At 39.4% G+C, this 13290-nt stretch overlaps 1 protein-coding gene across 30 annotated transcripts in view; it reads right to left on the bottom strand.

Annotated features, from left to right (window-relative positions):
• Nucleotides 1–13290, bottom strand: part of lrrfip1a (leucine rich repeat (in FLII) interacting protein 1a) — a 44833-nt gene that overhangs the window by 6950 nt on the left and 24593 nt on the right. For 10 of the 30 annotated variants that reach the window (XR_003294946.2, XR_003294947.2, XM_026295180.1 and 7 more), the window contains 20 exons: nucleotides 13101–13142; nucleotides 12370–12420; nucleotides 12101–12136; nucleotides 11033–11092; nucleotides 10908–10949; nucleotides 10703–10765; nucleotides 10059–10118; nucleotides 9278–9361; nucleotides 9059–9103; nucleotides 8132–8194; nucleotides 5937–6014; nucleotides 5197–5295; nucleotides 4575–4604; nucleotides 4252–4377; nucleotides 3834–3905; nucleotides 2438–2608; nucleotides 1837–1929; nucleotides 1490–1582; nucleotides 1200–1292; nucleotides 715–859 (listed from right to left, as the gene is read on the bottom strand). Coding sequence is in view for 28 of the 30 variants with exons in the window: in XM_026295180.1 (XP_026150965.1) it covers nucleotides 715–859; nucleotides 1200–1292; nucleotides 1490–1582; nucleotides 1837–1929; nucleotides 2438–2608; nucleotides 3834–3905; nucleotides 4252–4377; nucleotides 4575–4604; nucleotides 5197–5295; nucleotides 5937–6014; nucleotides 8132–8194; nucleotides 9059–9103; nucleotides 9278–9361; nucleotides 10059–10118; nucleotides 10703–10765; nucleotides 10908–10949; nucleotides 11033–11092; nucleotides 12101–12136; nucleotides 12370–12420; nucleotides 13101–13142 (1546 nt within the window). In the remaining 2 variants the exon portion in view is untranslated. The remainder of the gene's footprint in view (nucleotides 1–714; nucleotides 860–1199; nucleotides 1293–1489; nucleotides 1583–1836; nucleotides 1930–2437; nucleotides 2609–3833; nucleotides 3906–4251; nucleotides 4378–4574; nucleotides 4605–5196; nucleotides 5296–5936; nucleotides 6015–8131; nucleotides 8195–9058; nucleotides 9104–9277; nucleotides 9362–10058; nucleotides 10119–10702; nucleotides 10766–10907; nucleotides 10950–11032; nucleotides 11093–12100; nucleotides 12137–12369; nucleotides 12421–13100; nucleotides 13143–13290) is intronic. The other 20 variants (XM_026295181.1, XM_026295153.2, XM_026295162.2 and 17 more) reach the window with 19 other exon arrangements.

The following is a 13290-nucleotide window of genomic DNA, read 5'->3' as shown; positions in this document are numbered from 1 at the left end:
AACATAAGTCATGAAGATAAGCGAGTTTGTAAGTGGAACATTAGGTTCAACAGGAAAGCAAGATGTCAGATATTGCTTAGAGAAGAAGGCTGGTGATTTTCTATATTTTTCTTGTTTTTCAACAATTTTTTAAAAAATAAAAACACCAAAACTAATAACTTAATCAGTCTCTCAGCACTAGGTAATAAGCCTGTTGATTTGTACTCACAATGTTAAATGTTTAGCCTTTTCATAGTTGAAAAGCAATTAATTTAAAATTGGTTGACAAAATAATCTAATCATGAGGTGTATTTAGTAGTTATTCTGACTCTATCCCTTGTACCAGGCAAACTTCCTCTGCAGACAGACATTGAGATATTCAAACTATTTCTCTGAGCCCTTTAAGGACATCTCATTCATGTGGGCTCAAAAGTAGAGACCTAAAGTTGCAGGAGAGATACCTAAATGAACCTAGTGGGGAAAATATTAGTCACTCTCCATTTAATAATCAAGAACAATATTTTTGCTCCAGAGAAAATTTTAGACAATCACCAGGCTTATCCACTGAGATCAGTGCCAATAAGCGTAACGCAAGTGATGAGTTCACTAGAACTGCAAACTAGAACTTTCTGTTTTTATCACTATTCAAAAACATTTTGGAATGACAGTCTTCAATTAGTCTTATGCTAAGCCATGCATTGAGAAAAAGTAAAGTTATTGCACAGTGTGTTTTACCAAGCATGTTGTTCCCCTCCATTGAAAAGGTCTGTGAATCCTGAGCTGAGTTGGTGGCAGAGTCTCCACTGGGGGAACCGTCAACTTCTGCCTCACCAACATCTCCATTGATGTTCAGATCAGGTCCCAATACTATTCCATGTTTCTAAAAGTAAGTAAAACATTAGCTGCAGAGATTACAAATAATCAAATAATAATAATAAAAAATAATAATAATAATAAAAAGCAATATAAGTTCTGTATGATGTTTGGTTTTGATTAAACTCAATGCTTTGTATAAAGTAAGCAACTTCCAAAATAATAATAAATGCTGTTTGATTAATAGGTACTCACTTTAAATCTTTGACAAAACCAGGACTGGGTTTTGCTTAGCAGAGTAAAAATACATTCAAACCTTTATTTTTACACTTTTGACGTCAAGCTGAACTTGGGAGTTCAATAAAGTCTGACGTACAAGAGAAGCATTTCTCACACTGCCTAAGTACCTTGAGAATGTCTTTCAGCTTCACCACCTCTTCTCTGAGCTCATCTCTCTCAATTCGGATTGCATCTGTGTATTCTTTCTGTCGCTCTAAGGCCTGATCCAAGCCCACGTGTGGCGGAGTGCAGAGGAGGAAGGAAATTGTATAAAAGAAGGAAAGAAAAGCAGGTATTCATCTTCAAGCAAAAAGTGAACTGAAATTAGGCAACTGAAATTATGTCAGTAAAAGAAAACGCTGAATGTGATGAGGTTAATAAAAGACAAGACTGCTGAACCAAGGCTCAAAGGCCCTACCCCAATTTTTTTATCCTTCCACTCCAATGTCTCCTGAAGGTCACATATTTCCCTAATGAAACCTTCCTGTTTCATACGCAGCTGACGGGTCTCCTAAACAGCAGAAGCAGGAAAACAAAGTTCGAGGGCAAGGCAGAAAAAGCCAAAAGAGAAAGAGTGTGCATATACTTCACAGCAGGTGAAAAGAAAAGAAAGCTCCATGTGTGGCTTTTCTAAATAACAGAATAAAACGTAGATGTCTATGATGTTTCTTGGCAAATCTCTGTCTTTTCAACCTAGAGAAGGCTCCATTTCTGCATCCTGTTTCACCTAGTGATACGTATGCACGCCGATAGACAAACACTTACATTTAGCAGCTCTTCACTTTGTTTTAGCATCTCTTTCATTTCACTGAACTGAAACTGAAGCACATTGTGGGCATGTTTCTCTCGCTCATATTCCTGTGGAGAAAAAGAGATAGCTTAATAACCAATAATCCAACTCAATTTGAACATCACTCTCTCTCCTTCCCACGTGTGCCCGCTCGCGCACACACAGCTGATCAACACTTGCCACTCTGCAGTGTGCAACTTTAATGCATGTATAGCTAAATTCACATTATCATTTGAATTTAGAATATTTTTTGTCTCTGCCATTGCAATACCATGTGATGGTAATGAAACTTAAGAAAAAAGCAGCTTCTCTTCATCATGACAGATTTTCTGCCATGTTGGCCTCAAAATTTGTCTCTGTTCATTTTCACTGCAAAACATTAAACGTCTTGTCTATGTTTTCATTATGCACTGTCAAATTCTACTCATGTAGCTAGTAGTGATAAAGTTTAAACCACTATCAAGGCTTAAGTCATTCAGGTTTACCATAACATCTTCATTTGGGTAACATACCGCAACTATGTGCCTTAATTATGGGAAATTCTCCAGTTCAAAGAGCATTGGCTGCCAGCTTTACCTTGACTTTCTCCACATATTCCTGGCGTGACTCAGACAGCAGTTCCTCCAGCTCCATAAGCGAGTCCTTCAGTGTGTCCACCTGGTACATCAGGTTGTTTTTTTCATTATCCAGCTGAGCATTGGACACCATGGCTTTACGATACTTCTCCTCCAGCTCTGCTAAAGCATCCTAATGTTAACACAGAAAAAGAATATAAAATATGTTGAGTCCTGGTTCAGACATAACATGTCCTGAAACAAAACTGCCTTCACTTTTCTGCATCAAACAGTATCAACTATGGCAAGAGGGTATTTGGAAATCAAACACGTAATTATTTGTATGTCAGTAAAAACTGGTAAAAGAGACTCAAGTGAAGACATACAGGTTAATGCACACAGCGAAATTGAGAGACGGCAGCAACAATATGCAGATGCAATTTTATCAGTCAGATTGGTCCCTTGCATTTTTACATACATGTTAGATAACAGGGTGAAATGATTGAGAAATAAGCCCTTATACAGGCAAAGACCACAGTTATACTATAGTTTGCATATGCCCCCACTGTGTGCCCCACTACTACTGAGTGTGCAGATAAAGCAAACGTTACAGCAACACTATGTAGGTTTTTGACCCTAAAATAACGTCTCTAAAATTATTTCAGTGGTAGAACAACTCTTAACCAGACGAATTCTACCGCCGCTGCAGCCTGAGCAGCCTCGCATCGGCTGCAACAGCACTGTGCAACTTTCAAGTTCGGGTAAAATCCCTCAGCCCTCCCCATCTGCTGCCAACGGAAGAGTGCGGCCTGCTTTACAGCATACGTCACGTTTTACTCGTAGCCTTGGGGGGAGTCAGTCAACAGCTAACTATAAGACAAAACGATCTAACACAGAATTCTCAAAACTAACATCATGGCAGCGATCGGACACGAGCCCGTACACGAATCAATATTCACTGTTTCAGTCAGCTTAGTCAACAAATTCACATGTATTTCACTGCCCATGGGGAAGCTTATACAGTGACAGTATTTACAACACTGGTAACAGACAATTGTGCTTCTCAACCAGATGGGGGAAACAAAGCTTAAGTTACATAGTGTTGCTTTAAGGCATAATTAGAACAACAAAAGTACTGAGAGCTCATCTTCATTTCAATTCAAAACCTTCACACTTATCAAATTTTCAGATGGGTAATTGATCTGGAGGAGTTCTCAGAATACAGGCTCTCAATAATCTATGCACTGTACTCTTTGGGTAAAGTAACAGTGAGTTGGTAGTACAGACGTCACCCATAGTGAGTAACAAAAAAAAAAAAAAACAAAACAGGAAAACCTCAGTGATCAATAATGCAACAGATGCAAGGGAGCTGTTATATTGTAACAGTCTGGAGCTGGGAGTTCAGGAGGGCCTAATACCTTGACTTCTTTTAGGTTCTGTGTGTACTTGGATTCCACATCTTGAATCTGATCCTTCAGTTCATGAATCTCCTGGTGAAGAGTGCAGTGGCAGTAGGCAGAGAAATAGTGTGACAGCAGCAAAAAGGTGAAGCAGAAAGTTTGGTGACTGGGCAGTGAAAACAGAAAACAGAATTGTTTTGCCAAAAGAATGAAAAGAGCACAGAATGGCATAGAAGACAACCTTGATAAAAGAAATGTTTCCTTAAACCTGTTTACTTCACTATAGTTCAGTTCACTATAACTTAGTGGAGAACAGACCTTTTCTTGAAAGTGAGAGATTACCTTGTGCCTCCGCTACACTGGATATCATCTTCAGTGAGTACTGAAATTGGACTCTAGATGTTCTTGCTCTGACATACAACTTTTTCGTTTTTACCTTGATTTCTCGTATGGAGGTCTCAGCATCCACAGTTATAGCCGTCTCCCCACTTCCTCTCCGAGAGGATGTCCCACCTAAGGAAGTGAGGGTTGCTGCTGTTAAGGCAGAAGCTGCTCGAGAGCCCTGAGAAAGAGAAAAATATACACACTTTAAAATCTCTACACAATAAATTATAAAGCACAAGATAAATTCCAACATAAAATTATAACCAACAATAAATTACAACAGCTCAGTCCCACTCATTATTTGTAATGAACTAATGTCACTCAATACATTTTGAGTGACCAAAAAGCAACCATTTGGTGAAGGAGTCCACTCACCTTCTCAAGATAATCTCTGTCCTCCACCTGCTGAGACAAATAAAATACAGTCAGAGCAATCAGAGGGTGACACAAAGGACACAGGGCCAAGAGGATGGCTTGAGGGACGGTAGACAGAAGGAACTCCCAAAACCCTCATTACATGCAGCTCAGTAGTGTTAAGATTTCCCCTGAAATTCCCTAATGAAAAAGCAACAAAGAAAGTTAACATCTCCAAGTCCTAAAATCTTCCTTCAACTCATGAACAAATTTAAAAAGAAGCCCGGTGTTTAATATGTAAATTCATGCAAATAATTAGGGGTGGTGTCAAAACTCCCTTGGAAGAAACAATTATCAATATTGAAGTCCATTCAAACACAGATTGTGTTGAAAACATCATGCCATTTTTGCTCTCCACTACACAAACACACAAAAATAATTTTGACAAAACACACACTGGGAATCTCAGTCAACACATAAATTAACCTCTTACATAAACAGTGTAAGTGTATCAACAGTGTATCATTAGCCTTCTTTGTAATATGACATGCACAAAATGAGGACTAGATGGCCAAAAAAGAAACCAAGCAGAAACTGCTCTCACATGACAACCTAGGCCTCTGGCAAGTGCACTCCGACTCACATCTGAAAAGTCAGGAATAGTAACATCGTCCAAGTCCCCGGGGAGGCCACTGTTACCAGCTGCACACCTCAGATAACTGGCAACTGAGCTGCAGTTGTCCTTTATCAGCCACCAGGGGGTGAAACAGAACAACAAAGAAGCCCAAAATTCAGGAGTAGGTCAACACTTGAAGAAACATCAAGCAGTAATCACTGGCAGCAACACATAAAGAAGTTGTAACAGCAGAAAATTATTTTAAAATAATCATTAGTGCTCACAAGGACATTCAATTAGAGCTATTATTTTACCTCAGATTCTCCTTGACAGAAAAGCTGCTATCGTTCAGAGTTACATTTCAGGCTTTAATCTCATTTCCCGAACCAAATTGACTTGCAGGGAGTTCACCTTTAATGCATGACACGCATGATCTAACCACTGTGTTCTACAGGTCCACCGAGAAATACTAGTTCATATTCTACGCACAGAACAATTAGTGTTTACTAAATGTTTTCTAAATTCTGCAAACCATGCCAGCTAAGTAACACCCATAATCAACATTGTCTTAGTGTTGAATTCCTCTGATGTCAAGTGTTTAACCAGACGAAATGTTCTAGTTTATGTGTGTGATGGCTGAAGACTGTGCTAACAGTGCACAATCCAGTCATATTATTTTGTACTCTGCACACATAACCTGTGGTCTAATGCAAATCGACCCACTACCTACTGTAGGTAGCGGGGGTATGTGGGGAGTGAAATCTCACCACTGGGCTGGCACAGGCTGAACTGGCCCTGCTGGAAGCCCTGGAGCTGGAATTGCGATAATTAGTGTACTCTAAAGGCTGCAGAGAGAACAAAACATTATGTTTCTGTGTAAATGTGGAGTCAAACACAAATATCAGCAAATGCATTATGGAGAGATAACTGATGCTACACTTTTAAATCTAAATCAGTATCAGTTTTGAGCATGCTGTACATCTAGATTCCAACTCGATAGTAAATAACAAATTATATTTTGCTTTGATCTACATTTAGAATGAAATCACAAATGTAACACTGCCCATGCAGTAGCGCAAAATCTCCATCATTCAAGTCACTCTAAATTTCTGGGAGGTCTTTTCTAATTACAATGACAAATGACAAATCAAGTTATTTCATACCAAATCCACATTACAGAGTTGATATGTACTCTTCTGTTCAGTTACTGTTAGTATTAGCCATACAGAGTCAGTTAAAACCCAGGAGCAGAAAACAGTGTTCACACTGATCCAGGTCACTTACAGTGGGTACGGAAAGTATTCAGACCCCTTTAAATTTTTCACTCTTTGTGTCATTGCAGCCATTTGCCAAAATCAAAAAAGTTCATTTTATTTCTCATTAATGTACACTCAGCACCCCATCTTGACAGAAAAAAAACAGAAATGTAGAAATTTTTGCAAATTTATTAAAAAAGAAAAACTGAAATATCACATGGTCATAAGTATTCAGACCCTTTGCAGTGACATTCATATTTAACTCACATGCTGTCCATTTCTTCTGATCCTCCTTGAGATGGTTCTGCTCCTTCATTGGAGTCCAGCTGTGTTTAATTAAACTGATTGGACTTGATTAGGAAAGGCACACACCTGTCTATATAAGACCTTACAGCTCACAGTGCATGTCAGAGCAAATGAGAATCATGAGGTCGAAGGAACTGCCCAAGGAGCTCAGAGACAGAATTGTGGCAAGGCACAGATCTGGCCAAGGTTACAAAAGAGTTTCTGCAGCACTCAAGGTTCCTAAGAGCACAGTGGCCTCCATAATCCTCAAATGGAAAAAGTTTGGGACGACCAGAACTCTTCCTAGACCTGGCCGTCCAGCCAAACTGAGCAATGCTGGGAGAAGAGCCTTGGTGAGAGAGGTAAAGAAGAACCCAAAGATCACTGTGGCTGAGCTCCAGAGATGCAGTAGGGAGATGGGAGAAAGTTCCACAAAGTCAACTATCACTGCAGCCCTCCACCAGTCAGGGCTTTATGGCAGAGTGGCCTGACGGAAGCCTCTCCTCAGTGCAAGACACATGAAAGCCTGCATAGAGTTTGCCAAAAAACACATGAAGGACTCCCAGACTATGAGAAATAAGATTCTCTGGTCTGATGAGACCAAGATTGAACTTTTTGGCATTCATTCTAAGCGGTATGTGTGGAGAAAACCAGGCACTGCTCATCACCTGCCCAATACAATCCCTACAGTGAAACATGGTGGTGGGAGCATCATGTTGTGGGGGTGTTTTTCAGCTGCAGGGACAGGACGACTGGTTGCAATTGAAGGAAAGATGAATGCGGCCAAGTACAGAGATATCCTGGAAGAAAACCTCTTCCAGAGTGCTCAGGACCTCAGACTGGGCCGAAGGTTCACCTTTCAACAGGACAATGACCCTAAGCACACAGCTAAAATAACAAAGGAGTGGCTTCGGAACAACTCTGTGACCGTTCTTGACTGGCCCAGCCAGAGCCCTGACCTAAACCCAACTGAGCATCTCTGGAGAGACCTGAAAATGGCTGTCCACCAACGTTCACCATCCAACCTGACAGAACTGGAGAGGATCTGCAAGGAAGAATGGCAGAGGATCCCCAAATCCAGGTGTGAAAAACTTGTTGCATCATTCCCAAGAAGACTCATGGCTGTACTAGCTCAAAAAGGTGCTTCTACTCAATACTGAGCACAGGGTCTGAATACTTATGACCATGTGATATTTCAGTTTTTCTTTTTTAATAAATTTGCAAAAATTTCTACATTTCTGTTTTTTTCTGTCAAGATGGGGTGCTGAGTGTACATTAATGAGAAATAAAATGAACTTTTTTGATTTTGGCAAATGGCTGCAATGACACAAAGAGTGAAAAATTTAAAGGGGTCTGAATACTTTCCGTACCCACTGTAGGTGTGTCAAACCAAGAAAACCACAATTCCAGAGAATTCTTACATGGGCGCTGGAGCCAGTAACTCTCTGTGATCCACTGCAGAGACTGTCATCATATAAAGAGCTCTGCACATAGGACATATCACATACATACAGTATAAGCTATATGCTCATGCTTCAGGTGTGTGAACAGACACTGCCATTTCTCTGATGCAAATGTAATTACATGTAGGGCTGCACCTATCGATCATTTTTGGAGTCGAGTATTCTACCGAATATTTCAGCGATTACTCGAGTAATCGGATAAAACTGACTTTTCCATTTTTAAACAATAATACTATGTGTAAACGACATGTTACCTTAAAATGACATTACCGAGTGTCGGCTCTGCTGGGTGAGCCGGTCTGGTTCACAACCAGATGCTTTCAGTTCAGATGTTGAAGCATTGACGAAGTGTTGTGGTTCGCCAGTTCTACTTTACAATACACACATTGCACGGTGTTGTCATCTTTTTAAAGTTTGAAATGTTCCCAACTTTGGACATCTTCTGCCTTTACAGTTTAGCTCGCTGCCATAGCGCCAACTTTGAAATGTGTTGTGTGACAGTGATTATGGTCCGTGTGGATCCCTGTGTGTAGAAGGTCCAATAACGCAAGTCATAGGATGATTTTTGTAATCGAAATAATCGATTTACTCAAGTATTTGGTGCAGCCCTAATTACATGCTTTTCTACTCCATGATAGACAAGTGTGACAGCTTGTGCCTTCATTCAAAACTCAAATATGAAGCAGTGTGCTTTTACTGATGGCCATGTTAAGAGAGTTTACCAACTATTTACTGGAAGCTATCGAATCAAAACCATTGCTCTGAAAACAAACAAGCTCAGTTTCTGTGCTCATAACACTGATGTGAGTGAATAATTACAAGGGTCAGTTAACAGAGTGGAAGTTGTAGTGGTTAAAAAGTAAGCTGTAAATAAATGGAACCAACCCTACGATACAGCTGCTGGGTGATGTGACTGAGTGACCTGTAGAACTGCAAGAAGGAATGAAGTGGGAAAAAACAAAGATGTTTGCAAGAGCAATGACAGAACTGATTTAACTAAGTAGTTTAAACTCTCTTTTCTTTCGGCCCCTTCAGAGAGGGTTGAGGGTTAATGCTAAGATAAACGAACAGGAAAATGTTCATGTGCATGTCTTGTCTACAAACCTGGTAACCATTGAGAGCTGAACCTGGGTTTCTAGTGGAGGACAGACCACTGAGACTATACAAGTCAGAGGAAGCATGAGAGGCCTGAAGTGAGGCAAGGGGAAGAAAAAAGCAAGAGTGATTAGTCAAGAGAAGGAGAGAGACAGGACCCAAAAAAAAAAAAAAAAGAAAAAAAAAAAAAAAAGAAAAAGGGGGAGGTGGGAGGTTCAGAAATGTAATTTTCTGACTGACTCTGAATTGTAACATGCTCCTAATAACACACGTCTTTATACAGTGCCATTATGCAGCAGTGAGTAAGAAGAAATACAGGGTAACTCAGACTATATAAATGTAGAGCAAATCACAAATACAGATGCACAAACCAGTTAAATACGTTAAATATTCTAATTAATGCATTTCCCATTGGTGCATTTTACCCTGTAATCCATAGCCAATTTTGTTTCTCTTTTCAAGAACAATCAAACAGAGCACACACATTTCTTTATCGAAGTCATGACTACAGCTTGTTTTCAGATGGCAACACATGGCAACTAAGACCATTTACATGGCTTCCAAAATGTGAGCGCCAAACACAATCTGATTTAAAAATAGGTCAGTGTACTGATAGCACTGTTATGCCATCTCTAGGAAATTCAGCACAACAAAACCACAACAATGCAGACATTCTGCAGAAATTCAATAGAAAGACACACACATGCACGTAACATGCCTCAATAAAAACAAAGCTTTCACCAGTAAGTTGATATTTAAACTAATTTCATTCATCTGCAAAGGCACCCACCGGCTGAAGGTCTAATCTGGAGGCACGAGAAACCCGGCTGTCATCACTCAGTCTGGAGCTCTGAGGATCGAGGAGCACAGGTAGCAACATCAAACCACCACAAAAGCTGAATTCCCCACATCCCTGACTGCAATGGATTCCAATTGGGTTTCAACATCAGAGTTTAACTCATGACACACAAGCTGTTACACTGATATGTAACTATGAGTCTAAAGGATAATGATACAAATGTTTGGCATAAAGGAAAACCAATATTACAGACGTTCAAAAACAAAGGCTGAAATAAGTGGGTGAAGCACAAACAGATTTAAATTATGTGTGTTAAGTAGTCTCAGTGATTCCTTGTGTAAGATTACAAAATGTCACTGCCATTTACAGAATGTATTTACTTGTCTTTCATATTTGTCAAATAAAGCTGGCAGTCATTTCTTAAAATTCAAGCAGGCTCTATCAATACCGATTGCTGCTTTTCAGAGGCAGGTCCTTTTCATTTTTCCTGCACAGATACAATATCCCATTTCAGCCTAGGCACATAACCCTTCAAAGTCAACAAGTAACTAGTTCTCAAAAACAAAACACTCATCGTTTCTATTTTACAAACATTTTACTGTTCAGCAAATTGATCAGAGGGGGCCAACACGCACCGTTAGGTCTAGCCTGGACGAACGAGACTGAGACAGTCTGCTTTCATCACTGAGTCCTGAACACTGGCAGCATGAGAAGAAAAGGAAAGTTATGATGCAGCTTGTGTGTAACTTTCCATCCCCAGCATTTATCATGCAGTTAAAGGTTATTCCACAACAGACCAAATACAAATGTCTGTTCAACCAGTTCAACACAGCTACTAACCCTGCTGGACATGACACTGTAATCATCATCATAGCCGTTCCTCTGCAAATAAAAGTACACGTATGAGAAAAACAGATTTTTTCATTTCTGTGAAAGCCATTTGGTCCGTTTGAGCTTTTACATACATCTCTGTCTTTGTGTTTATGCTTCTTCTTTTTCTTTGACTTCTTGTGTGAGAAGGAGCCCTGAGAGTGAAGAAAGAACCATGAGTGGGGAAAATGTGCCAGGAGCAGACTGCCAGTCTATCACAGCACACACACTCAAACTCTACAGACATTTCAGAGTCACCTGTTTACCTAACCTGCATGTCTTTGGACTATGAGAGGAAACACATGCAGACACAAAGAAAGCATGCAAACCCCACACAGGTAGGTCGGGTTGGTTTAAACCCAGAACCTGCATCCCGGCCAGCTGTGTGGAGAATGACTAATTTTTAACATTTTTAATTGTTTTCAAAGCACAGTCACTAAGAGGAAAACTCAGGCAGCATATAATACATGCTTAATGGACAATTATGAACATGCAACATCAAAACTGCCAATTCAGCCAATAAACTAACAGAGCCAAAGATCCTAGAACTTAAACATCCATCACAATGATAAGGAGAAAGAATTTTTCCACAATTACATAGCAAAGAAAAAAAACTGTGCTTAACGCTCAGAGACACAAGCCTAAAATAGTACAAACTCTGTTTTGGTTGGAACAAGATAGCTGTAACGCATGGACTTCTTTTTGTCAAAATCAAACCTAAGTCGCTTAAAGTAGCCAATGTTCCTTCACTTGAACTGCAAAACATGTACATTATCCAACAAAACCTCTTGATGAAACCACATGAAACTTACAAAATTAGTTCAGAGAAATATACTGTTTCCTACATACTGAAAAAACAACAATTCATTCGAGTTGACAAAGTGTTCCTTATTTCCTTTACAATAACAACCTAATGTAATAAACTAGAAACACTATGACCTATGTTGTATATCTTGCAAAAAGTGGGCAAATTCAACTTGTTACTAAAACGTGTTGTTACTAAAATACATCCTGTTCTTAAATAACCTAAAAGTCAAAAACAAAAAACTGAATGCACAAACATGCTTTGATTTATGCTGTAAGTAAACAATAATCCAATCAAAATGAAGTAGAAGGGTTAAAAATGAATCCATGGTCTACGTTTCCAGAATATTAGGCCTTACCCCTCCACCATAAGCCCCTGCTGCTTCAAGATCCGACTGTGCAAAAAAAAAAACAAAAAAAACCCACATCATCATCATCACCACCCCCACCAGCGTCCCACACCTAGTTAAATTATCAAGGACAAAAGCACTGCCTCCACATCACTAAAGGCTCCAGAGAACAAGGCCCATTCTTTGTAAATGGAAAAGAAAAAAAATTTCATAATGGCTGAAAGAAAAAAACAAACTTTCAGACTTTTTATTGCATGTGGTCTTTGAGTGATACTGACCCTGACACTGCCCCGGCTTCCCACTGACATCCGCTCATCGTCGTCTGAGAGCTGTGTAAGAGAGCGAGAGATTGAAATGGATGGTTAAAGCCTTGAGACTGAACACAAAAAGTAGTTATGCTGCTGCAACACGTTCAGTCGACACTAGTTTGTTCTGATACTGTTTTATGTGAACCTGGTTTTCCTGACATCATGTACTTAAACAAAATGATCTTCACAGAAAAGCAGTCTGTTAGCCTGGCTTGATAAGACCACATATAAAAAGTATATATATGACAATACAGTACTAAATCCAGCATATTCTTCTTTTTCTTTTTTAAGCAAATTTTTTTTTTTAAGTTTCATCCCAATCACTTCTACTTTATCATACTTTATCATACATACTTTATCAAACAACTGATAATAATTACATATTAACAGTAAATGACAATAAGAACAAAAATGAGAATACATGCATGCCCTTTTCGATAAACTGATTAAATAAAATGGGAAATTTCTAATAAAGGCCTCTTGCTAATAGAAGCTTTCACCAAATAAAGGACCTACTTCAGCCACTAATTAAGAATTTCTGATCCCTATGTGGCAGCATACTGATAAATGTAACAAGGCTGAGATTCTCTGTGCTGTCTTTCAGGAGTGACATTTTCATTTAATTCAATATATTCCAAGTGATGGAAAACAAAATTACAAAGGAAAAGCATGAGCAGGCAGAAAGAGGGAGGGCTACAAACCGTGCGTATCTGTGAAGAACGTGAGTATTTCTCACTGTCCTCCTGGATGAGGGAAGGGAGGAGTGAAGGTGAAGAAGAAAGGAGATGAGAGGTGCGGAGGAAGACAGACATGGCAAAGAGCAATGGTAAAGATAGATGATGTAACTTGATGTGGTGACCAGTTCAAGAAAACCTTGTGTGCTTAGATTCC

This window comes from Mastacembelus armatus, chromosome 21 (genome assembly GCF_900324485.2).
Source record: "Mastacembelus armatus chromosome 21, fMasArm1.2, whole genome shotgun sequence".
NCBI classification, from domain to species: Eukaryota; Metazoa; Chordata; class Actinopteri; order Synbranchiformes; family Mastacembelidae; genus Mastacembelus; species Mastacembelus armatus.
The sequence above is the reverse complement of the archived record's forward strand: the minus strand, read 5'-3'. Positions and strand labels throughout refer to the sequence as shown.